We start from the raw sequence: 27,370 nt of genomic DNA, 5'->3' as shown, positions 1-27,370 counted from the left end.
TTGTGCAAACAATTTCTTGTTTAGTTCCCTTGATTTGCTAAATCGCGCACACAATTTACTGTTTCGTTCCCTCGATTTGCTAAATCGTGTGCATAATTTATTATTCAGTTCCCTCGATTTACTAAATTGTGCACACAATTTCTTGTTTCGTTCCCTCGATTTGCTAAATCACGCATACAATTTACTGTTTCATTCCCTCGATTTGCTAAATCATGCGCACAATTTACTATTTTGTTCCCTCTATCAAGGGAACGAAGTAGTAAATCGTGTGCACTATTTAGCCTACTGTTTTTTTCCTGCATGTCATGTGCGGGGCTCCATAGCATATTTCAAGTTCATGAATTATTTGGTTGTGGAGTTATAATTGTTTATTAGTTGTACTGTTGTAGTGCCCCCTATTGGTAGGATGTTCTATGTGTGTCAAGTTGTTACGCCTGGACTCTGCGTTCAGCAGCCTTGGAATTATAAGATTCTATTTGCATTTTTGAGCTTCAAAGTTTTTCTATCCATATAGCAAAAGTTATATGGGCAACAAGTTTCTTTCATACATGAAAATACAGACCTAAATGTATTCTAACTCTTCAATATCAAAATCCTTTCAAATTTGTTATGGGGATTTTTGGAATGGGTCAAATGCAGATAGAACCTAGTTCTAAAAAGTCACTTTTCGCAAATTGAACTGGGACATATAAAATTACAACAAACAGCTTTATTAACAAAGCTCAATAAACAGTTGTACGGATTTTTAAAAACGTTTTGGAGCTTGAAATATGCTCTCATGCATGACGTTTTTTGAACCGGTTCTTTGACACGAACTGTTCGAAAGAACCGATTCGTGGAAATTGGTACTTCGCGGACAGAAAATCTCGCGATATAGCAGATTACATACCACCACATTACAGTGTGCGATAGAGACAGGTAAGATGGCGGCGCAGGAGACTCAAGCAACACAGCAGTCGTCCGTGAGCAACGGAGAGGTAAGAATAGTCGAAATGATAAAGTGTAGCCGTCAGATGGATTTGTCAACGAACAGCTTTCATATAGTCCACAAGTTTACGAGAGTAAAGACTTGCTTCCTGTCCGTTTTAAAGAAGAAATCCAGATTGCCGGTCTGAATCAGCGACCCCTTTAATTCAACATGCAGTGGGGGAGAAATACTGTCTGAGTCACGAAGGGTCTGTCCGATTGTGTGACTTATTTCTTATTTCTCATTTTTAACAAAGCTCTATTTATACCATTTATCTGTCTCACATGCTATATTTCAAAGACTAGTAAGCTACAGCTGCTTCCTTTGACAGCTTTTTTTTTTTGCATCATCACGTTTGAACGCGCATTTGATGCCCTCAGACGCTGTCTAGGTAGACAGCTGACTAAGCTTTAAGAAACAGCCTATATTGTATATGTTTTTTCAGAAACTGCACGATATAGTGTTATGAGCTGATGTCTATGAGTTGTTCTGTCTTAGCATGCTGGCTAACTAGCTGCCTAGCTCTTATGTTAGCTTCACATGTCAAAGCAGTTTAAAGATGGCAGTATTGTGCAATCCTGGTCATTAATCCTCCAGTTAGACCGTTTTGTGATACATTAGCACGTGTCTTGGCTGTAGATAGAGGAACTGTAGTGGTGGTTAGAAGTTTTTGTAATGATTATAGTATTGCGTGCAGTCAGCTACTTGAGTAAGTGGTTTAAGTCAGGGATGATCAGCCCTGCTCACAGAGATCTGCTTTCATACAGAGATTTCATTCTGTTATTTTCTAATGAACACAAAGACTTTGGTTGTCCATTTCTGGTGGGAGACCTAAACTCTCAGGACAGCAGATCAGGAGGCCTGCTACTGAATAAAGTAGCCTTGATAGCAAGGTTAGCTTCACTCACTGGATGAATAACCCTATGGTTACTGATTACACAGGTTATAAAAGGTCATATAGGTGTTATGAATCATAGACATTACTCAGGTTCACAAACCTTTTTTCCAAAACAAATGTGGGTGGTCAAATGTAAACAAGTGGATAACAGTTTCTCAGTATTTCTGTGAACTTCTCAAGCTTGTTAATTTTATTGGAAACAAAGAAAACTGGCCTGATGTCTTTTATCTTATCTTTTATCTTTTTGTGTTTAATTAATCTTGCTTGTTTCATTATTATTTTTTTGTGCATTTTTTTTTCCATCAGCACTAACCAAGCTTCAGTTCTGGGGGTATCTGTAAATACTACTTCAGTTGACAGTATTGACAAAATTACCATGACAAGCAGCGTTAGGGTCTCCACCTTCTCCAGATAGGCCATATCATCAGAAAGCTACAATGGACTTTGTTTTGGATGTATAATGAGAACAATAGAGGTCTCAGGACTTAGCCCTGGGGATGCCGTATTCAGAAAGAGGGTTGGCAATGATTGGCTGCCCATGTTCATTGCCTGAGGCCTGTCAAGAAGAACAGTAAGTCCAGGACCCACTAATAGAGAGTTTTAGGCCGAAAATATACTCTACACAAGTGCATAAATGTAAACGTTAATAGCAACCGAAGCTTGATTTCACATGTTGGTTTTGCGTTCAAACCACAAGTTTTTTTTCCGGATGTTTTTTTATTCTGTATATCTCTGGTCTGAACTTGATGACAAGCCTTTTGGGATGGATTATTATGTCAGAGCTGTTACCTTTATTCTTCAGACATCTGAATTGTTAACAGAATCATTGTAAATTAGATCCTTTTCTTCTGCCTCCATTTCGTTGACCTAAATCCAGTCAGAAGCAAATCTATGCTCAGCCTGGTGTTAAATGTTTAATATTTACCCTGTTCAGTAGTGTGTCAAATCTAAATCATTTTCCAAGGCAAATTGCTTTTAGCTGATCAAAAATAAAAGAAACCGGAATGATGGGAATACAGAGCTAGATGAAGGCTACAATAGTCACTTTATGAGCTTGTGAAAAAAATAAATTTGTGGTAATTATAATATCTTTCCTTCTAGGTCATGGTTGAAACTGGTCACGCTTTGTTTTCTTTAGATTGAGTTGATGGCAGACTTCTATCAGGCTTTCTCATCAGCCTCTATTCTCAGACTTGGTCTGATTTCTGAAGAATGATTTCCTTCATTTTTCATCCAAATTTGCAGAAAGCATTTTTTTCTTTTATTTAGTAGTAGGTTATACTAGCATAGTTGGTTTCATGGTCAGAGAGATCTGTTTTTGGAAATATGACTTGGCAATAAAATGTCTGTGGCTTTGTGTGCACCAATTAATATTTCCTGTTTTGTCAGTACAGGTTTTTAGTTTGCACCCTACCAAAAAATATCACATAGAGTTAAGGAAAGTAATTGTAATCTTGTATGAAGTAAATATATAGTTGTGATATTTGGGCTTTTGTTTCTCTTTTTAATTATCAATTATATAACCAAAAAACAAAACAACAACCTGTTGTTAAGGGCACAATAATGAAACATTTGTTCCATATTTTTGTCTACATCTTTATCACGACGTGTACTAAATGTTCATAGATTGCTATTGTGTTAATCTCTGAATGTTCTGTGCAGGTGAGCAGTAATGGGGCAGCTGCCTCAGGTCAGGTAGCTCAGACAGGTGCGACTGCAGAGGACCCCCAACAACAACAGCAGCAACAGCAGCCCAATGCCTGGCAGGTGATTAAAGGTGTCCTCTTCAGGTGAGTCCTTAATGTTGTGAACCCTGTGTACTTTCAGAACATCCTGATTCCTGCACTTTGGTCTTTATTTGGTCTGTGATGTGGATGGTAACATATTATAGATCATATGGTAATGTTTTAGCTTGATATGCCATCATTTTTCAGTGCACTTGAACAGTTTAATTTGGTAATATTTATACAAATAAATGACCAGGGTTGATGTGGTATCAACATTATTTTTTTTGAGAATCGTCAACTTTCACTGGTATTGCCAGGTGAAGATACTGTAACAGCCCCAGTGTGAGCCCAGAGGGCCCGTTTTACTCAATGGACGTCCCGTGAGGGGAAAGCAACTGAACCTCAGAGTTGTTCTGAGTGCTCTAATTGATGTCAGGGGGTTTACGTACTTATGTTAACATTTCATACTTATGCAATATATCGTTTATTGTCACAGTATATTTATATTTATTGTCGCAGGTACAGTAATTACCTTCTCCAGTGGTATTTATTCAAATTTACTTTACTCATATTTAAGGTGGGTTGAAATGGACTGTTTTTATGGTGGGAAAAACACTATTTTTTTACTTTTTCAAATCATGGCTGACAGTATAAGGCAATGGTGTTGCATCATGAGTTTTGGGATTACACTTCCTGAATATAACTAAAGCCTCGTCTGCTCTTGTGTTTGTGTATTACTCAGGATTTTTATCATCTGGGCTATAAGTAGCTGGTTTCGCAGAGGTCCATCAACTCCAGATCCCAACACTCCAGCTGGAGCTCCACGAGTGCCCAGCCGAAACCTTTTCCCCAAGGACACCCTTATGGTATTCATAATCAAGACCTTTCCTATCTGCATTTTTTATATGTATAACAACATACAAGCAGGATATCTAATCAACCACCTAACCAAATCCTTATTAGGGTCAGGTTTGTAGCTGCATTGATAACATGATGTTCTATGTTACCTGTCTTTTTACAGGATTTATATATATATCTCTCTGAGGATGAGGTATTTACAGATTTTAACAATACAGAAGCGTTGTTCTGGTACCAGCAAGACCTGGTATATGGAGACTGGACCACAGGGGACTCAGGGGATGGCTGCTATGAGCATTACCAAGAGCTGGACCTCTCTGAGGTGGGAATGTGAATACTTGCTGTAAATGTGAATGCAATAGATTTGAGACATGCATGGTATTAAAACAAGTGACTTTCGTTTTTAAATGTATAATTGTTTAGTGGGCACTGTAAAAAGCCAATAATATAATTGTTGAGTGACTGTTGCTCGCCTCTTTTTGTTCGTACAGAATTTGAAGCAGAATGGCTCTATATACATCCACATTTACTTCACTAAGAGTGGCTTCCACCCAGACCCCAAACGCAAGGGCCAGTACCGCAGGCTATCCACGGTCCATGCCACTCGAAGTGAGTTTGTCCAGCTTTCGTTTCTTGCACTCTCTCACTCACCTCTGTGACACGTGTGTTTTTGCTGCTCACACGGTTGGCTGTGTCAGCAGGCCTGTAATAACGCATTATCAGTGCATGGGTGAACCCACTTTAAAGCCTAGAGCCCGTTTTCACACACTTCCACTTCAACAGTGCTAAACAAGTACAAGAGGAGGAAGTTCCTCAAGACCAAGAACCTGTTGACTGGAGAAACGGAAGCTGATCCAGAAATGATCAAGGTAAGTTTGAGACACAAGCTCTTTTCCAAAACCTTGTGAGCTGCCTCATTGAAATAAGTTGCTCTTAGATCTTCCACCATCCATTTTCCCCATACTATGCATTCTAGGATGTGAAGTTTTGCTATGTTTGTGCATTCTCAGCGAGCTGAGAGTCATGGGCCTGTGGAGATCATATCCCATTGGCATCCCAACCTCACTATTAACATGGTGGACGATCACACAGCTTGGGTGAAAGGCTCCGTCCCCCCTCCCCTTGACCAGCGTAAGTTTTATTTGGTGCTGAACTGCCTCATATTATTGAAACTATTTATTGACCAAAGCTGTAGATTAATCTAGAATCACCTCTGGTTAACCTGAGCATTTCTGTCTCTCTCAGATGTGAAGTTTGATGCCGTGAGTGGAGACTACTATCCCATTGTTTATTTCAATGACTACTGGAACCTGCAGAAGGACTATTACCCCATAAATGAGACTCTGGAGAATCTGCCCCTTCGGCTCACCTACTGCCCCCTGTCCTTGTGGCGCTGGCAGTTATATGCCGCCCAGAATGCCCGCTCCCCCTGGAACTTCCTGGGAGAGGACACTTACGAGCAGTCGGATGAAGACCAGGATTCTGTTAAGGTCTGCACTGCACTCAAGAGATTATTAGTTTTATTGGTTTAAAGAACCACATGTCCAGCTGAGAGATTTTCTTACCATATACATGTTTGAGATCAAAAGATAGATCAGCAATGTCATTTGTAGCTGATCATTTCTGATGTTTGATATGTATGGGATAGAGCAGCACGATTAATCGTTAAAAGATTGCAATCTCGATTCAAATACCCACGCAATCTTATTCCTAAACGATTCGCCTGTGTCTATTAAACCTTTGACAAAATCGCACTGCAACACTCAAATCGGCATTTGCGATGCTGCGATGAGAGAACCGTTATGTTTGGGTATGAGACATCTTTACAAGCAGTCTTTTTGTATCATTATTTCTGTGTTACAAATATTTGTATTATGACAGAAGAACTGGGTTTATATTTTGGATATAAACACAGATGTGTACAGAAGCGATCAAAATCGAGTAAATCACCTTTTGAAAGTAACGTGCTTCAAATAACAATTTTATCAATTACGTTGTTACACCACTAGATGGTGACAAGTGACTATTAAAAATGTATTTGACATTGAATCATTCATTCAAGAGATTTGTTCAAAAACACAGATTCATCCAGTAATGAAACAAGTGATGTATTTATGAGTGAGTCATTGAATCATTCATTCAAAACTATATATATATATATATATTTAGAAATAATTCATTCAGTGTAATTAAATATTCTAAATAGACTGCAGCAATTAATATTTTGTCAGAACTTCTAGTAAATTATGTGTTATTTTGTTTAGTTGTCAGAATCGTGGGAGAATCGTGATCTCTGTTTGAAAGTCCAGAATTGTGCAGCTCTAGTATGGGATATTAGAAAATGTGAATGTGGTTTTGATTTTTTTTTTCATACTTCTAAAGGTAAACATTAAATATTAATTAGAAAATTGACATATATATATATATATATATATATATATATATATATATATATATATATATATATATATATATGTGTGTGTGTGTGTGTGTATATATATATATATATATATATATATATATATATATATATATATATATATATATATATATATATATATATATATATATATGGTTTTTATTTATTTAATTTTTTGTAATCAATACAGATAAATGGCATAATTTGTTGGGTATCTAAAGAATACTACCCATTATTTGAGTAATGTAATGTTAAAATTACAAGCAGAGTAACAACTTTGAGAAACGCCATTAAAAGATCTTGTGCTAATATGCTTGCTTATTGCCTGAACAGGTGGCTCTGCTTGAGACCAACCCATACCTTCTGGGCCTGACCATCGTTGTTTCCATTGTCCACAGCATTTTTGAGTTCTTGGCCTTCAAGAATGGTAAATAAATACCGACGTGTACGTGTGGTAATTGACCGAGACTTGTGGGTTCTAGTGTCTGAGCTGTGCGGTGTCTCTCATTTCACTTTCTCTGCAGATATCCAGTTCTGGAACAGCCGTCAGTCTCTCGAGGGGCTGTCTGTGCGCTCCATCATATTCGGGGTGTTCCAGTCTCTGGTAGTGCTGCTCTATATCCTGGACAACGAGACCAACTTTGTCGTCCAGGTCAGCGTATTCATCGGCCTGCTCATCGATTTCTGGAAGATTACCAAAGTCATGGATGTCAGGGTGAGATGATGCCACTGCCAGGGATTTCTGATGACTTCAGTTAAACGCCAAGGCCTGAATTGTTATATCTCGTTGTTGATTCTTATTTTTCTTTCTCTAGCTGGACAGAGAGAACAGGATTGCTGGAATTTTCCCACGATTGATATTTAAAGACAAGTCCACATATGTGGATTCTTCAACCAAAATCTATGATGACGTAAGAGACTTTTCAGCTGCAGTTTAGAGATGATTCATCAAATCCACATTATTTATATAGTTTTATGATGAATATTTGTTCATTTTTTCCCCCCTCCCAGATGGCGTTTAAATACCTGTCCTGGCTGTTATACCCTCTCTTTGGGTGCTATGCAGTTTATAGCTTATTATATGTGGAACACAAAGGCTGGTACTCATGGGTGCTCAGTATGCTTTATGGGTTCTTGTTAACCTTTGGTAAGTGTGGCTTCACTTCATGTATGTAATGGCCTAATTTGATCGCATTACTAATAATTGCTAATAATAGTCTGTGCTAACATCAAATCAGAAACAGTGATTAGATGCTGGAGGAAAAAGCTCACAAAGGGGAATTCCACTTTTTACCCTTCAAAGCCCAAAGGATTTTCTACAGTTCTGTAAATAGAATAAGAGAGCGCTGTCCACAGGGACACACTGTAATGTGTGAAATCCAGTAGTTAGCCTGTAGACCGTGATGCATGTTGACACATTCATATATAATGATTTCAAAATGAAAGTAATAGGACAACTTTCTTTTTTTTTTTTAACACTCCGATGTAGCTTTTTGATGTTTATATGGGATTGAGTTTGTTTGTACTTCTTGTACTTTACGTCTGCATTTGGCAAGCGCTTTTATCCAAAGAGACTTCAGTTGCATTCAAGATTTACATTTTTTTTTTAGGCATTTCCTGGGAATCAAACCCATGACCCTAGCGTCACTTATTTCTGTTGCTAATGGCATTTTGTAATTCTGTTTGGTGATGCTTGTAATTGAAAAATTACACATTTCAGCATTAAGAAATTACAAAACTTGTCATGTAAAAATATATTTAGAAGTACTTTCTGACCATTCAATCAAGTGTTTTGTGGATGCTTCACAATGGTTAACTAATTAACTAATGCTTAAATTAGTGTGTTGACAGCATGTTTTGCTTGAGATTTTAGAATGTTAGGCGGTAAAAACTTTTTTGGTAAAATGTGTGCATTTAAATTTAAGCACAGCTGTTAAAGCTTTGAAATGTGTATATTCAGATTGGCCTTTGCCTTTGTTTTTTTTATTAATTTTATTTTTAGCTTCTCACCACTCACATTGCATTTGTTTTGTTGGTGTGTCATGTTAAATAGTCTAGATATTTAAAAAAAAAAAAAAAAAAAGCATCTTAAGAACTCTAAATCTTTAAGACCGTCTAGTTAAAGAGAACCTATTATGCTTTTTTTACATTTTCAACTTTCTTTAGTGTGTAATGTTGCTGTTTGAGCATGAAATGGCTCTGCAAAGTTACAAAGCAACAGGTCCACTCCAAAGGGAGTTATTCTCTATATCAGTAAGCACTTTCTGAACTCTCTGAAAGGCCTCGATTGTGGTCTTGAGTTCTTAAGGTAACACACATCACAATATTCCGCATTTAAATAATTCCCGCCTAAAGGCCCATTTACACCAAGAACAGTAACTATAAAGATAACTATATTTGCGTTCACACTAACGAACGATAACAGTCTGTTTATTCTAAGCTCACACGCTGTGGTTTCAAGTGTGTACAACGTGTTTTTTCTGTTCTTGTTGCATTTACATGGCTTTAACCAGCAGATGTCCTCAGCATGCAAGTGGATAGCTAGTGTAATCGATCTAATCTTACAGTGAATTTAGCTGATGAAGTCAATATAGTGGAATAAAAACAACACCTATAGTCTTTTTCACTGCAACTTCAAAGGAAGCAAGACAATGTTGTCAAAACTAGCGCTGGATACCTGAGGTACCATTTATTCCGAGGGTACCATATATCTGTTTTCTTTTAAGTATTTTTGAAAAGGGGGTTTGAATTGTCAAACAGTGGTGGCTTTTTCTGGACCTCGGCGATTAACTTGTCTGCAATGTCGTCTGCCATTTTAAATGCGCGAGCCCTCAAATTAGAATGGATTCTGATTGGCTGTCAGTGTTTTATCATTCAACAGCTGGAAAAAAAAAATTCTAAAAGTGATCCCAATGATATAATTTCTCTATATTGCTATAGCTGTGGTGTGGACATTGCTATTCTTTTATATTTAAAACGATTTCTAGAACTACATCTTTATTGTTATTTTTATAGTATCGTCCTTGGCGTGAATGGGCCCTAAGGCATGTGCAAAAAAATGGGTGATGCCTGGTTGAGGTGTTAGTGTTGTGTTGAAACTTATGGTAAGGGGCATGGCATTTTGAAATGCGCTTGAAGCGGTTGACCAATCACAAGACACTGGTCCAGCCGACCAATCAGAGCACATTGTGCTTTTTGGAAGGAGGGGCTTCATAGAAACAAGATCTAAAAAGTGTTACTGACAGACTTAGAAGAAAAGTTCTGCAACAATGTAAACTACGTGAAAAATAATGTGCTTTTTGAGCATTCAAGCATGAAAACTTATTCTAGACCTCAAAAACAAGGCATCCAACTTGATATAGTTTCATACATCACTATTACTTTTTATTTGTTCTTACAACATGTGCAACTAAATTCCATGTCCATGTTTTGAACTGTACCTGCATCATGTTTCCTACAGGTTTCATTACCATGACACCGCAGCTCTTCATCAACTACAAAATGAAGTCAGTAGCTCATCTTCCCTGGAGGATGCTCACCTACAAGGCCCTGAATACCTTTATAGATGACTTGTTTGCCTTTGTCATCAAGATGCCAATGATGTACAGAATAGGTTGTCTCAGAGATGGTACGATATGATTCAGTGTTATGTTGAATATCGTCTTATTGCTGCTAGTATTTTTCATTCTATAATTGGCTGTGCCACCATTTCTCCACAGACGTCGTCTTCTTCATCTACCTGTACCAGCGCTGGATTTACAGAGTGGATCCCAACCGTGTCAACGAGTTCGGGACCAGCGGAGTTGACCAGAGCAGGGACAGCTCAGCCCAGCCAGCAGCTGCCGACACAACCGCTGCCATCACAGATAAACCAGAAGGGGAGAAGAAAAATGATTAACCCCTTTTAACCCCCTCCCTTGCCCTCTGGTCTTGCGATAAGGCATCTGCAAGGCTAAATTTATGTTTAATTGTCAGGGAAGGGAACTGGATTAATGGTATTACGTAAAAGACTGCTGGAAAAAAGTTCAGTTCAACGTTCCTCCTTTGTGTGGAATCCACAGGAAAAGAAATATTTAATGTAGAGTTCCTAAAATCATTCTTTTTCAATCTCCCATATTTTTGCAGTCAAAGTGAAGTAAAATGTGATGTACTGTATTGTATATTTTTGGGTTGGTAACACTAATAATTTGAAGGGTTAGGTGGTCCATAATTAAATCTTATTGGCTGGAGTGAATAGGGCGATTGCAGTACATATCATTTTGTTTTTTTGAAGTATAAGAGCGAGGAAAAGAGGCCAATCTCTCTGTTCTCCTGATTCTGTGTACTTATTTTCTGTTCATTCCATGTGTGAAGGGATACCAGGAAGCGGTTGTGTAGTGTAGGATAGAGGTGGCCAAGAAAAAAAAAGAAGCCAATTCTGTTCAGACGCTACTCGTGTGAGACAGAGACTTTCCACGTTTTTAAAACAAGAATTGATGTTGCAAACTTGAACAAAAAATAAAGAAATAACAGCCTTGTAGGTATTAATATATAATGATATATTAATATTATTAATAACTGATCATGATTTTTTTCTAAGCCTCTGAATTTTCTTTTGTATGTCCTAAAACTGTACAGCATCTCAGCTTGTAAAACGTAATCATGCTGACGTCAAACATCTAGCAATAGCTGAAGTGCCAGTTTTCTAACTGAGAACTAGTTACATTCACACTCCACAGCTGGACCATCACATGTCACGTTTGGTTCGGCTCGACACATAGCACAGTTCAAGAATGCGTGAGACGCAATGCCTGGTTTGTCTTTTTTTGGTGCAGTAATTCTGAATTGATTAAGCTTTTATTTTGGTACGTTCCAAAATTTCATCACTCATGTTTATAGTAAAGCGTAAGTGCAGTTTAAAGTGGACATTGTTTCATTCATGTCTCAAGACTTGGGTATTTGCATTGTGGTTTTTTAAAAGGTGTGACACTGAGCTCATAAAAACATTAAATATATCCAAGGAACATGGTATATTTTGCAAAGATTTTAAAATGAAACCACTTCATAATAAACCTAGAAAAAATTTTAAAGGTTTAGTTGCACCATATGAAGTGCATACTTGCTCTTTGGGTTTGGCATGAATCTCTTTTGCTTGAAAAAATGTTTTGTGGTTTCCAATGCAAAGACTTTTGCCCCCATTTCTTCTTTTTAAAAAAAATATATTTAAGTAATATTAAATATGTCATAATATATTAAAAATTAAAATAGAAATTATTGCTTAAATTCACATGGCCATGTTGGTTTTAGCATAAAAACTAATATGGTAGATTCTGAGTAGCACATTTTGATTTAACAAGTTGTGAATTAATTGGCTATATATATATATATATATATATATATATATATATATATATATATATATATATATATACATACATATTTATATATACAATAAATCAGTATGAAAATAGGCCCTAAAAGATGAAAGTATTACCTTCTTGGCATATTTACACTTTTGGGAGCCTCAAATGTATGGAATATTTTCTGTTTAGAACGATCTGATTTAGAACGATCTCTGTAAAGATTGGCAGAATTCTGGATGATACAAATTGTCAACAATCTAAATTTATTTTGAAGATTTTTTTTTCTTACCTACTGTACATTATAATCCAAGAATGGTCCAGGGAGCTGCAAGAAAGCAAATTAATATTTTTGAGCTATATGATCGTAAATGTAATCGCACTGAATATGCACAATATTTGAATGTGCTGACACCTAGCGACGTAGATGCAGCATCACTAAAAAGCTTTTGAAGAGAAATTCTCTATTCGCCATGATTAATTTATTCTGCCATAAAGTGGTCCAATAACAAAGCAATTCCCGAGATAAAGTGAGTAAAGTCCCTTTAAGAGTTATTCTATAGTCTTTAGTAATATTCAGTTGCTCATGTGACCTCAACATGGCGGCCATCATAAGGCGACCCGCTCCATGTAAAATCAGTCGTCATATATTTTTCATGAATGTGCGTAAAACGAGTTAAATTAGGAACATAATGAATTAGAAACATCAATTTTACAAAAGTAAAACTAATTCCCAAACATCCACCTCCTCACATTTATTTATAAATATAAAATATGAAGCAAATATCACTTCATACATTTATATTCAGAAATACAACAAATCACAAAAGGCTTACTTTAAACAAGAAAACATTTAATTAAAGCTCTTTAGATGTTAAAAATAATTGCCTCACAATAAAAAAGGTAAACATTTACAATATTAAACTTACAAAACATCAATTATTACAATAATATTAATAAAAAAAACATTTCAAATTAATATATTTTGTGAACCTGTGGTGCAAATTCACAGTAAGATCAAAGAGAGTTCACTGACGAGCTGATCTGCGGTCGGTCGGATGTTAGGGTCGCCGTCCCAACACCGGCTGATCAGCTTTTGACATGTCTGTCCAGAAAAAGACTGGATAAAAACATCCCTAGTGATGTTTGGGCGCAGATTATACGCCACAACAGCGTACAGAATATACTGTCTGTCCCCCTCATACGGCGGCTCTCGGTGAGCAGCTGCCACATTGTGATGCCAAAAGAATAAATGTCCACGCGCGTAGAAACCTCCTCGCCTTTCAGCAGCTCGGGCGCGCGGTGCGTGAACGTGCCACCGATTTCACTCAGATGCGTCACGGTGTCGCTTTTGCTCGACAGTTTAAAAGAGCACCCAAAATCTGCGAGCTTACAAACACCCTGTTCTGATACTAAAACATTGGCAGGTTTCACATCCAAGTGGACTATGCCGTGCGCATGCAAGTGCTGGAGCGCGCGCGCGATGTCTATTGAATATTTCACGCACTTGTTCATAGGCAACGGGTCTGCGAGTCCGTAAATGACCTGATGTAGGTTTAGGGCGCCTGCGAACTCCATTACAATCGTGCCGATGTTGTCTTTGGTGTTGAGGTGCGCAGGCGTGCACGTGGTAGCCGCAATCACGCGCACAATGTTTTGATGGTGCAAGTGCGCTGCATTGAGTTCCGCCCAGAAGCTCTGCCTCGAAGCCAGTTTGTTTTTCACACATCTCACTTTTTTCATAGCAACAGTCTCGCCAAAGTATGTGCCTCTGAACACCATGCCGAATCCTCCGCTGCCGATGGGCTCCAGAGCCTGCAGTTCTCGCCAGTGGATCACAGAAGACCACAGTCTGTGGGCGATTTTACCGTGAAACGTGCTTGTGGGAACTCGCAGAGTAGATCCACTCGCAGTTTTGGTCAGCGGGCTACTGCACGCGCCAAACTCGAGCCCAAAATCCTTTGGCAATAGTCGGGTGATTGGGATTGGTGACGGCATGGTTCATGGTAACCGTGAACTCAAATAGCTGTTCTCTAAATTTAGGGTTTTGCTTCGCGTGGGCGAGTTCACGTGATCGTTTTATGCACGTCTGTCATATGACCATCACTAGCCGAGGGTAAATGTCAAGACTCAAGAGATATAATTTGAATGTTGTATGAAACTATGTTCTCTGTGTGTAGGCGGAAATTTAACAGGCTATCGATAAATAAAAAAAAATATGTAAAACAACTCTATAAATCTCACGTGTTATATTTCCCTTTTTTTTGCCTTAAAGGGATAACGTTAGTTCACCCAAAAATAAAATTCTGTCAGCATTTATTCACCCTCAAGTTATGAGTTTCTTTCTTCTGAACTAAAAAGAAGATACTTTGAAGAATGTCTTTAACCAGTTAACGGTAGCCATTGACTTGCATAGTATTTTTTTCCTACTATGGAAGTCAGTCGCTACTCTTAAAGGGATAACGTTAGTTCACCCAAAATAAAATTCTGTCATCATTTACTCACTCTCAAGTTATGAGTTTATTTCTTCTGCTGAGCTAAAAAGAAGATATTTTGAAGAATGTCTTTAACTAAACAGTTAACGGTAGCCATTGACTTGCATAGTATTTTTTTTTCCTACTATGGAAGTCAATCGCCACTCTTAAAGAGATAGTTCACCCAAAAATAAAAATTCTGTCATCATTTACTCACCCTCAAGTTGTTCAAAATCTGTATGAATTTCTTTCATCTGCTGAACATAAAGGAAGATAGTTTGAAGAAAGTTTGTAACCAGGCTTCTTTGGGGCACCATTGACTTCCATAGTAGGGAAAAAAAACAGTCAATGGTGCCCCAGAACAGATTCTTCAAATATATATTTCTTTATGTCCAGCAGAAGAAAGAAATGTATACAAATTTGGAACAACTTGAGGGTGAGTACATGATGACAGAATTTTCATTTTTGGGTGAACTATCCCTTTAACAATGTGGTTTCCAACGTTCTTCAAAATATATTATTTTGTGTTCAACAGAGGACAGAAACTCATACAGGTTTGGAAAAACTTGAGGGTGAGTAAATGATGAAAATTTTAATTTTGGGGTGAACTATGCCTTTAACTAATCCTGTTTTTTTTTTTTTTTTTTTTTTTACAGTCTGTGGTATTACACAATGATAAAAACAACAGGCGCATATGTGCCCTCATTACACCCATCTCTGTTATTCTGCAATATTTACTGTAGATCACGTGACTATCAGCACTCTCACTCCGAGCTACTACTTGAAAGAAAGGTGATCTATTAGCTTAATAATCAAATCAATTTAAATATTTATATTGATTATTATTTATATAAAATATTAATTAATTATTATTTATATACATTAAATAAGTAATTTAATATTTTTTTGATTATTTAAAATTTTATTTTTAAATAGTTGTTGTGTATATCGGCTATAATATATAGTAAATACATTATTATTATTTATTACATGACGTATGGAAAACTATACGTGCATTTAGGGTATTTTAGCACAATGTTTATTATTCATTTAAGACCTGATAATATCTCCGAAGCGCTTTCTTGAAAGAAACTCACCTGTTGTTAGTCGTTGTCATGGCAACGAATCTTGGGGGTTTCCCTAATTGTGACGTAAGGGGATTTCCACCCACCAGACAGGACCACTAGAAATCAAGAGAAAAGTGAAAGAAGTACGACAGCGAGTTGTTTGTCATGTCACAATCGTTAGCGAACGAGCCAGAGATAAAGCGGTCTCCATCTTTCTCTCGAGATTTCTTTCCCAAAGGCTTCCGTTAACTTCAGAGCTTCCAAAAAAAAAAAAAAAACAGGCGAAGCACCCGGAAATGAGTCCATAACGCGAGTTTGATGATCTGGACGCAGTTTCGGTGGATTTTCACGCGCTGAGATTCAACACAATAACGACGTACGAGTGCGTGTAGAAACCAAAGAGACTCTTTTATTCTTTACTGGGCTTGCGATGAGAGACATGAGCATTCAAAACGGCACAGCGGAAAATGGAGGTCAGTTCACTTTCTTACACTTCGGCCCTGTTGTCACTCTGATTCAGCATGTTTTAGGAATATTTGCTCTGCTTTGTGACTAATATTGCATATGATGCATTGAACTTGAACTAAGGATAACAATCGCGATATCACGTTATATTACGTTTTATGACACTAAAGTATCATAGAAAGTGAGTTGTTTTCTAAGAGAAGTGGGTGTTTCCAAAGTTATAGGCCTGTATCGAAACAATAACACAGGCCCGCGAATGTCTTTCCTGTTTTATTGTCTCGAAGGGTTATAATGGTTTAGTATGTTTCTGCTGTAATGCGATCGAAAAGCGTGTTTATCATCTGATGTGTGTTTTTTTGACTCATTGTAGCGGGTTTGTTTATTACCTGATAATAAAGACGAGCTGTTGCAGACACGTTTTTTTTTAAATGACATTGTTTGTCCTTAACTGGTAGTTTTATGTTATATAAATAAATAAGTTGCTTTCAGTTTCGTTTTCCGGAAATGCGCATGTTTAACCGTTTTTGTCTTGTTTTTCTCTCCCGTCTCCCTGTGCAGCTTTGGATCTAGGTGAGTACAGATGTGACGTCATTGTGAGGTGACCTTGGTTGCCCGCTTTTCTGTCCTTTTCCTTAATATGCTGCTTGTTTTATGGTTTAAAGGGATAGTTCAACAAAAAATTCAACTTGTGTCATTATTTATTCACACTCATGTCTTTTCGACCCAATGACTTTCCATGGAACACAAAAGGAGATGTCATCCAGCATGACAGCCTCAGTTACCATCTTTTTCCATACAGTGAAAGCACGAGACTATCATCTGCTTTTGTGTTCCATGAAAGAAGAAAAAAAAAGTGAATGATGAATTTTACTTTCTAAGTGATCTCTTGATCTACAGCTTGTGTTTATATTTATCAAAACTCTCTCTGAACAGACCTTATAAATGAGTATCTTTTGGAGAAAACAACCAAAGCGCCAAGTCAGCCGACGCTCCCTGGTCCTCCTCCTCCTCCACCTGAGGACCAAGACATCCAGCCAGCTGATCCTCCACCTAGAAGCAGGAGAAGCGCTCCAGTGTTGGTCTCCAGAGGAGCAGCGCCACACACGAGTCTTTCTGCTGTAAAAGTGAAACCAACAGTAAGTGTGGTTGTCTTATCAGTTGCTATAGCAGGCATTACTATTATTATTTTTCATACTTTTTTGAAACCCTTAAGGAATAGTTCACCCCATAACGTTTACTCAGGATCTTTGCCAGGATTTTACAACAAAACCCACCAATTGCTACTCAAAACTAGCCCAAAACCAGCCCAATTGCATTTCAGGGGGCCCCCTCCCAGTAAAAATTGTGTTCCAGGGGGTAAAATCTGCTTTTTTGGTGGGGTTTCCCTGGTAAAATTAGCATTCCAGGGGCTAAATATTATGTTATTTGGGGTCGCTTCATCCACGGGCATGAAAAACAGCCAGTGGCAACAGTGTAAAAGTAGCCCAATGGCAACACTTGGCAACACTGACCCTTATGTCAATTTGTACGACTTTATTTAATCTGCGAAACACAAATTTTGAAGAATGTTAACCAAATAGATTTGGTGACCATTGACTTTCATTGTATGGGAAAGAAAAAAAATGGATCAAAAAAAAAAAAAGTTGTTGCGCTCTCAGTTGGAAAAATTATTTTTTCCTTCAGGTGCGTAGAACCAAAAAAGATATACTTGAGCAAAACAGAAAAAATGGCTGACCGCACACTGAATCCAAAAAAGACTTCTTTTGTTAATTGCATGATGCAATAAAGTGCAATGAAAAAAATAGACATTTCTCAAAATATCTTCTTTATGTTCCTCAGAAAAAGATACTGGTTTAGAACAAAATAATGACAATTTTAATTTCTGGGTGAACTTCCCCTTTAACCCTAACATTAAGTAAATTTGGTGCATAACTCACTCCACATGGACATGAATGATGCTTCAAATTCTGTGGCTTACTGAGTAGCTCATTTAGTGACTTAGTCACTTGCCATACGTGCTGTCTTGCATTTATTGGTAGATATCGAAACTTGTACATGACAGCAAGCTTTATTACCCTCAGATGGGTGCCTGTAATTCGATGCCTACTTTCAGTTAGCGTTCTCTCCACTCATGCTTCTCTCCCCCATACAAAGGCAGACAGGCACATACCCTCCTCTCTGCTTCTCACTTTCTCATTGGCTGGTTTTTCGATCAGCTATGTGAGCTTCCTGTTTCTTCACCATGCTCCTTCTGGCTCTTCTCAGCGGTTCTTTGTGTAAGCGATCTGAGTCCATTATCAGGCATGTCCAGACTTGGTGTTTGTCTGTTGTTTCCTCAAAAATTCAGTATTCTGAAGCTTGTTGCTATATTTGTTTTTATAATCATGCTCTTTGTGTTCTTTATCTTTGAATGTCCTGCATGTGTCAAACAAACTGTTAAACACTCTCGTTTTTTCTCCCTCTGTCTTTTGCACACTCACTTTCTCTTTCTCTCTCTCACTGTTGTTTGACATTAGTTTAATTTTTTTTTTAGTGCAGATAGTGATCTGTATGTGTATTGTTTGTCTTTCCATTAATGATTTCAAATATTGGAAAGTCCGAACAGGAACATGTGATTTCAATGTGGCAGTAAAACAAGCTGGTTTTCAGTGTGTGGTTTTCTGAACCCTTTGTGTTGCTGATTCATTGTGCAGGTGTTTGAAAATAAATTATTCAGCGATTGGCTGGCCATTTTTTTATCCAAATAAGTAAACCCTTTTGGCATTGCTTAATTTATCCATTTGTTTAAATATTTTATCTCTTGCTTTATTTGTTTGTTATTTTATTTGATATCAGGAAATCTAGTGGTAAATGACCATGCACATCAAAGACAGTCTATTATAATAACGATAAAGTTTTAGTAATCTTTCAAATTCTATAAGAATAGGAATGTCCACAACGCAATTATGAAACGACACTGAGGAACAGTAGCACTGGAATCACTTTCAGAGCGTTTTTTTTTTTTTTTTTTTTTTTTAGCTGATGAGCGATAACTTTTACAGCCAATCAGAATCCACCCGACTTTAAAAAGCATTTAAAGTGTCAGATGACAAAACTCCATTGCATTCTTACAATAAACAGTGTAATCATGCATTGGTGTGGACACTAATCAAGTGTTTGGCGTAACGCATTACAAGTAACTCGAGTTACGTAATCAGATTACTTTTTCAAGTAACTAGTAAAGTAATGCATTAAAAAATTTACACCAAAATTTCTGAGTTACTTTTTCAAATGAGTAACACAATTTACTTTGTTTTCCCATTTATTGACTGACATCTCTCCTGTCCCCATGCTGATAAAAATCAGTAAGTGCAGAGGCGTCATGTGTGCTGTGTAAACATGATAATTATTGTAGTTCTAGACTAAATGTGAGCATGCATTTACTCATCTCACTTGCACAAAAATAGATTCACTGTTATTCAGAATGAATAAAATCAGTGAAATGCAAGTCAGAATATTAGGCAAAACTCCAATAATTAAATGTTAAAATATTTTTATGCATTTAATCTCACTTTATTGACCAATGTACTTGCTGCTGACCTTCGATGATTCAGTTAAACCATAAGCAAAAATTACTTTTGATTTTTTGTTTTTTATTGGTGAAGTGTTGCACTTTCTTATCCTGAATCCTATTCTTCTGCGGTCCAGAATGGCAGCACAGCTGAAAGGTTTGTTTGAGCTGTGCCCTCTACTGTACACATGTGAATTTGCTTCAGCCTTATTATGTCAATTTAGGTGTGAAAACGTCTTTACATTTGCCCAAAAATATATATTTTTTTTTTGTTATATAAAAAAAAAAAAAGTAATGCAAAAGTAATGTAACACATTACTTTTCTTAAAATGTAGTTACATTTTAAGGGAGTAACACAATATTGGGTTACACTTTATTTTACAGTGCTGTAGTTACATTGTAATTACTCAAATAAGTACTGAATAACTATGAATTAAGTACTTGTACTTACTATAGAATTACGGTCAGGGTTAGTTACTTTAAATTATGCATAATTTACTGTTATTACTATAGTAAGTACATGTAGTAACGTGTCACTATGGCACTGTAAAATAAAGTGTTACCCAATATTGTAATGCATTACTTTTCAAAATAACTTTCCCCACCACTACTAATAAAATTACCATCATAGTTATCTTTATAGTTATTGTTCTTGGTGTGATCAAGCCTTTAATCTGTTAAAAATGGTTTAGAACACATTAGCAACCGCATAGCAGCACCCTGAACCACTCGGAACACCTGCATAGTAACACCTTGGCAACCACCTGTAAAATTCTAGTAACCCATAGTGACACGATAAAAACTACACAGAACACTTTAGCAATATAGCAACACTTTAGCCATATGGCAAAAAAACTGGCAACCTTTCAGGACATCCTAGCAACTGTATAGTAACATTCAGAAACCTTATAGCAATGTCCTGGCAACCACCTAGAACAACTTTTGTGAATATGTTCAATGAATAGAAGTGCTATTCATTTTCTTCAAATGCAAAAATTTAGTTTGATATGTCTTTTTTCACAGAATCCATACAGCTTTGACCAGACACCAACCACGCAGACTGATGGTATGGCATCAATGCATCCCATACGAGGCCACAAAGGGCCATCTCAGCGACGTGGACAGGCGTTACCGCCCCAGTGTCTTCATCCTCAACAGTCGGGAACAGAACTCCTGGAGCGCTTCCTGGAAAAGCCAGAGCTGGTGGTGGTGGAGCAGCCAAAGGAGCGTGGCATGCGATTTCGTTATGAGTGCGAAGGACGATCAGCGGGCAGCATCCTTGGAGCCTCCAGCACTGACTCCAGCAAAACCTTACCTGCTATTGAAGTAAGTCAAAGGAAGAACTTTTGACAAGGGTGCTAATGAATGAGCTGGAGCTGGATTTTTATCATCTTGTTATCATCAGTTAGACCATGTGAACCTCTCATTTAATTTCCATTGTCCATTCATATTTTTCCATTTACATGAATTTGAAATGAATTTGAGCACCTTATTTGATGTAGTGGGTGCGTCTGGAATGCACCGACTATCCCAAGACACTGGGGCTTCCCCCATTATGGTTTTGTGGTGTTATATGTGAAATCAAGTTAAACTTGTCAGTGCAGTTAAAAATGAAATCTCCCTGGAGAGGTGTGCGATGCGTGGGCTCTGACGGAGGGAATTACCTTTAAACCACACAAATAAACATATTCACCAGTCATTTTTGCCATTGACAAAATGTCCATACATGGGTACTTTCAACAAAGGAGCCTGTGCCAACAATGCAAGCACAAAGAACCCATGCAACCAGTGTTCTGAAAACAAAAGTAAAACTTTATTTCATCTTTTTATCTATTTTTAGATTCAAGGCCCAATTGATAATATCAAGAAAGTGATGGTCACAGTGTCTCTTGTGACAAAGGATATCCCATACCGCCCACACCCACACTGCTTGGTTGGCAAAGACTGTTCAGATGGCATCTGTGTCATCCACATCAATCCCCACAATGCTCGTCGACACAGGTATTTTTCTGCTATCCTCAATTTTTTGGGCGAATGCATGCTTAGCAGAACGTGATCTGAGTGTAAAAACGTTATTTCCTGCCTGAGTATGTTGGTGTTTTCCAGCTTTGCCAATCTGGGCATCCAGTGCGTGCGGAGGAAGGAACTTGATGCCTCACTGAAGAGGAGGAGGGAAAAGAAAATCGATCCTTTTAACAGTGAGTTGTTGAATTATATTGCAGGCTCGCTAGCTGGGTTTCCATTACAGATTTGTGCAATACTTTTGCAATATTTTAGTATGCAATATGTAGACAAAAAAAAAAAAAAAACTATTGTGAAATGACAGCATTTCCATTAACGGATGTTATTCGATCTCTCGTGATAAGTCATTCCAAAAATCATGGCAACGGATGTTAGTAGGTTTAAGTATATCGCAGCCACTGCACTAGCCATTATGTTTAACCAAAGAAGACGTAGGTGTGTTATCCAAGCATTTATGGCAAGGAAATCCCCTTATACTTGGCAGTGGCCACGTATGAGGGATTTCTGGGTGTTTCTCCCTCCTATCTTGATAAATTGTTGCCTGTATTTGTTGTTTAGAATCCAGTATTCCCGTAATTCTTTTGTCTTTTGTGAATTTAACAAAGAACTTTGTCTCGTCTTCTGTTCAGACATACCGCGCCATCTTTAAAGAATGATCGACTTTTACATACGCCAGGTGACCTGTAAATATGGGAGTTTTTGCCAAATTGACGTTTCTATTGGGCGTATTTTTAATTCGCAATTTCAATTTGCGCAGTTTGAAGGGTATTGGAAACGCAGAAATGGAACGTCATATACAAGTAGCAACTCTCTAGTGCACTTGACCATCATGTTGCTAAGCTAACAGCACAGTACTCTAAGCATAAAATACATATTCAGTTCAAGTTTATTTGTATAGTGCTTTCACAATACATCTTGTTTCAAGCAGCTTTACAGAAAACGCTTGTTGACTATACGTATTAGGTAAAATAGCTCATTTTTTTAATTAGCAATTTTTGTCACTGAGGTCAATACCATATTCTCATTAGGTTTTAGAACAGGTTCTAATAATACTCTTCCGCTGTAGCGGAGTATGAACATCTGTTGAATGTTTTTGTCTTGTTCTCCCCCAGCGGGCCACTCTAAGAGCATTGAGGACATGGACATGAACGTGGTGAGATTGTGTTTCCAATGTGAGCTGGAACGAAAGGACGGAGACAGGATGCCCCTTGCCCCTGTGGTTTCCAACCCCATCTACGACAAGAGTAAGAGCATGATATATGTTAGGCCAAAAACATACTCTTACCTAATTGCTTAGTTTGGTTCCTGGGAGATAATGTTTGGTTTGGTTTTTTTTGTCTGATTAGAGGCGACCACAACAGCAGAGCTGAAAATCAATCGGCTTAATGTGGTCAGAGGCCCCTGCACAGGAAAAACTGAAATTTACATGCTCTGTGACAAAGTGCAGAAAGGTAACTGGACTTGAAAGGCACATTTAATTGCTCAAATTCCTATTACATCTCACTTGATGCTATTTTTTACGTAACTAAAAGGACTAATTTGTATATCTGGAAACCTCCATAGATGACATTGAGATAATCTTCAGCACGGAGGACTGGGAGGGCAAGGCTGAGTTTGCTCAGACAGATGTCCACAGACAAATCGCCATTGTCTTCAAGTCTCCACCATTCAGGGAGCAGAATATATCCGAAGAGGTGGAGGTCAACGTGTGTCTACGCCGCATGTCTGACCGGATGGACAGCGAGCCTGTCAAGTTTACCTATGTTCCAGACAACGCAGGTGAGTTATCAGACATGGGTGAATGTTGTGAGGAATTTATCCTCAAAATCAAAAGATAAAAATATTATTATTAAATTAATGTTATCCTGTTAAAGACGCCGGGATAGGCTCCAGCATCCTTAACCGCATAAGCGGTTTAGAGAATGAATGGATGACTATTTATATTAAATCTTTTAGAGGTTTTTCTTCTTCTATTAAGATAAACAAATATAAAAAGAATCTACCACAATATATACACTACTGTTCAAAAGTTTGGGGTCAGTAAGATTTTTGAGAGAAGTCTCTTTTGCTCAACAAGGCTGCATTTATTTGATCAAAATGCAGTCTTTTTGTGAAAAATTATTACAATTTAAAATAACTGTTTTTTATTTTAATATGTTTTAAAATGTAATTTATACCTGTGATGCAAAGCTGAATTTTCAGCATCATTACTCCAGTCTTCAGTGTCACATGATCCTTCAGAAATCATTCTAATATGCTGATTTGCTGCTCAAGATACATTTGTTATCATTGTTGAAAAAACATTTATTTTGAAATTTAACAATTTTAACATTTATTTGAAATAAAAATTGAAATCTTTATTATCATTTTTGATCAATTTAATGAATTCTTTCAGAATAAAAAACAATTTACTGATCGCAAGCTTTTGAACTTTTTTTTTTTTTTGCATTATGATAGAGATTTTAGCTGAGTCATATGGTAGAAAAGATTTTCAAAAGTCCTAAAAATGTTCGTTATGTGGGGCTTTTAAGGTGCTTGTGTTTAAAAGTAGTAGCATACAAAAGCAGACCAGTAGGATGGATAACTGAAGCCAAAAGCCTCAGATTGAGATATGAATCACCTCCTCTCTGTCTAGTTTCTAAAATATTGCAAAAGAAGGCGTGTCACCATGTCAGTTATTCAAGGGGATTTATAAATAGGCAGCATTATGCTAGTTTAAACTGAAAGTATGCATGAGGAAACTCTAATGCTTCATAAAAGTTCTTCTAATGTCTACAGAACACAAATGATTCTTTTATAATCTCGGCCTTTTTATCCAGTGCCATCACATGCTCATGTCACCCTATAACGCTGAAGGGAGGTTAATTTGATTTACACTTTTGGTCTGCAGATCCCTACGGAGTGAACCGCAAGAGGAAAATAAAATCTGACACAGCGTTCAGCGAGCCGTGCAGCGTTCCTCAAAGTAAGGATGTTTTTGAAAGGAAACGGACACCTTAATATCATTCTCTGAAACTTTGTTGACTACATCAGTGTTTTATCTTCCCTGCTTCCTCAGGTCAAGACATCATCGTGAACGAACCCAGCATGCCACAGCATTTTGACCCGTTCTACGCTCTTCCCGATTGTAACATTCCCAATGCTTCCATGCCAATCGCCGTTCCAGATGGAGGCATCCACATGCAATCCCAGGGCATGGAGGAAATTCACTATAATGAAGACTTTAAACAAGAGGACAGTTGTATTAGCATGGACCCAGAGGCTTTGGAAACCTTCTTCCAAGGCATTTCCCAGTGCTTGATTCAGCCAGGTTCAGAGCAGCTTCTAAGTCAGATCCTTGATTTCAACTTAAGTTTTGATGGCACAGATACAAACTCAAACGTCAACCAAACTATGATAAACATGGCGTCTATAAATGACGCACACTTCAGTCAGATGGTGAATGAGAATCAGGCCTATCCAGCAGATCTGGAGAACATCGAAGGCCTCATTTTCTCCCCTGTGAAGAGCGAGAATGACCTAGATCATTGAAAACCACTGTGGACTGACTATTGAGACTTTGGACATACAGTCACTGCTGACTATAAAATCATTTCGGACCAGGAAAAGACTAAGTCAAACTTGTTACTGACTGCCAAACCTGTTCAGCTGGTACTATGACTTCCAGTTTTGGTAATCTGTGCATACTAATGAAGTAAATCACCTGCTCAGCAGCTGGTCTTGAGAATGGACAGTAAACCGAGGCTGATGAAAGGCAGGAGAAGCATGTAGCCATCGCATTTCTAGTAAAAAGGGAGCAACTAATGCTGCTCAAACTGCTTGTAATGTGCCAGTTATGAAATGTGTCTGTCATTTGCTAATTTATTGCTTGGGTTTCAGAGCAGAAGCCATTAGTATCGAGTAGATGGTCCCAGACCCTAAATTCACTAAAATATTTAAGTGTTATATATGTAACAAGATATTTGTTTTGAACATTTCTGAGCAGTTCAACCATAGAGGAATTTCATTGAACAGCATTAAGGGGACAAAATTAGACATTATTCTGAAGTAGCAGTCGGATTCATTCATGTAGGTCATACCAATCTGGCACCATGTTCAAGCTAGATGTGATGCGGCAAAGTGATTAAAAGCCTTTTTTTTCATCTAATCATCCACAATTAAAATCCCCCACCAAATCCTCTGCCCATTGCTGGCCATTTGTAGTTCCTAATCAAAAGCATAGTGTGTTACCGTGATATCTGGTTGACCAGTCAGCACTATGCTAAGCTGTAAGTAAGTGTCCATTCACACAAAATGTGTTTTTGCATTCTTATGAGTTGCTTTTCCATTGTTGTTCTCTGTAAACATGCGATAGATTGACGTTTGATTGTTGCGTTCGCAGCTTGCTTCTTTTGGAGCATCTTGTGCATGGCAAAAATGCATTCTGTGTGAAAGTCTCCTTGACTTGCTAACTGAAATTTTACTTTTCTTACTGAAACCGCAAAGAAAGGGAAATGTTTCATTTGAATTTGTTTGGCTTTGGTTGTATAGTGTCATATGTAATGTGAAATACATTATGTTCATGACATCTCTAATCAGGCACCAAATAGAGTAACCATTAAAAATGGTTTCAGCCAATGGAATTACTTTGGTGTATAAGGGGATTGGATTCTGTTGGGGACTAGTATTTTGCACGACTACAATGTTCCTAACACAATTAGGTACTTTAATCAAACAGTCAGCTGCTATCATGCAAACAGTTTAAACAAGATTCATTCAATCGATGTCAATGTGAACACACCTTAAGATTTGTGAACAGCAATTTTGAGTGTTATTGCGATTTTTGGTTAGCCCCGCCCACTGAGAAAATGTAATTGGTCTACAATTCCAAATTAGTTGTATATTAAACATCAAATATGTTCTTATTGGCTGCATTTTAGCTTTCACTGGAAACTTGTCTGGTTACGTCATGCTGTGAAGTTATACAGGAAACTGAAATGAATGTTGTCAAAACGAGTCAGTGGCAAAAAGATTTTAGCGCTTTTATCTGTGATGTAACTACAACTTTAAGTGCACATCAACATTGAAGGAAGCTGGATTCACAATCTTAATCATTTCGTTCATTTATACACACATATATATATAATGTCTGTAATACTGCTGTGGTTCTAATTGTGCTGTGTAAAAATCCTCCAAATATTGTCGCTTTATGCTTCTTATAGTGTTGTTGCTGTTATTAAAATGATGTGTTTTGAAAATATGAATATTTTGACTCCATTTGGTTGTCCCCATGTGTAACTGCTGTTAGTCACCGGATGAATCATAATTTCTTCCTATCTTGAGAGTGGGCAAAAGTCTACGGCCAAAGTCCAACCAAATCAGCCTCACCACGTTAACAAACCCTGCAAACTCTTGTTTTTACGTGTGTTTCCAGATTCGACATACACAAGGGAACCAGATAATGAAGTGCAGTCACTTCCTCATTCACTTAGTGTTATTGCTGTGCTTTGTTGCACTTCTCTGATACTATATATAGTGTTCAAAACAATAGCCACACACATTGAGCCTGTCACAATCTCTGACTAAATAGACTCCCACAGTTTTT

The 27,370-nt window shown here is 37.5% G+C and overlaps 3 protein-coding genes across 3 annotated transcripts; 2 read left to right on the top strand and 1 right to left on the bottom strand.

Annotated features, from left to right (window-relative positions):
• The first annotated feature begins 824 nt into the window (after positions 1-824).
• clptm1 (CLPTM1 regulator of GABA type A receptor forward trafficking) lies at positions 825-11,774 on the top strand. Its single transcript, XM_048160888.1, has 14 exons — positions 825-977; positions 3,528-3,655; positions 4,335-4,458; positions 4,614-4,772; positions 4,942-5,059; positions 5,234-5,319; positions 5,461-5,581; positions 5,696-5,940; positions 7,203-7,296; positions 7,394-7,584; positions 7,685-7,780; positions 7,881-8,016; positions 10,330-10,497; positions 10,589-11,774. The coding sequence occupies exons 1-14, from the start codon at positions 924-926 to the stop codon at positions 10,765-10,767; spliced, it is 1,899 nt and encodes a 632-aa protein (XP_048016845.1). The 5' UTR covers positions 825-923; the 3' UTR covers positions 10,768-11,774.
• A 1,174-nt stretch (positions 11,775-12,948) lies between these two features.
• Positions 12,949-14,563, bottom strand: mos (v-mos Moloney murine sarcoma viral oncogene homolog). Its single transcript, XM_048160890.1, is given in 2 exon segments — positions 12,949-13,426; positions 13,429-14,563. Coding segments are annotated over 2 exon segments (990 nt in total). The 5' UTR covers positions 14,207-14,563; the 3' UTR covers positions 12,949-13,214.
• A 1,334-nt stretch (positions 14,564-15,897) lies between these two features.
• On the top strand, positions 15,898-27,029 carry relb (v-rel avian reticuloendotheliosis viral oncogene homolog B). Its single transcript, XM_048160889.1, has 11 exons — positions 15,898-16,222; positions 16,773-16,784; positions 17,148-17,350; positions 20,788-21,090; positions 21,605-21,765; positions 21,871-21,962; positions 22,899-23,030; positions 23,133-23,237; positions 23,350-23,565; positions 24,677-24,751; positions 24,845-27,029. Exons 1-11 carry the CDS (start codon positions 16,180-16,182, stop codon positions 25,315-25,317), a joined length of 1,815 nt encoding a protein of 604 aa, XP_048016846.1. The 5' UTR covers positions 15,898-16,179; the 3' UTR covers positions 25,318-27,029.
• Positions 27,030-27,370: the final 341 nt, after the last annotated feature.

Source organism: Megalobrama amblycephala, linkage group LG16 (genome assembly GCF_018812025.1).
Source record: "Megalobrama amblycephala isolate DHTTF-2021 linkage group LG16, ASM1881202v1, whole genome shotgun sequence".
Taxonomy (NCBI): Eukaryota; Metazoa; Chordata; class Actinopteri; order Cypriniformes; family Xenocyprididae; genus Megalobrama; species Megalobrama amblycephala.
This window is presented reverse-complemented; position numbering and strand designations above follow the sequence as displayed.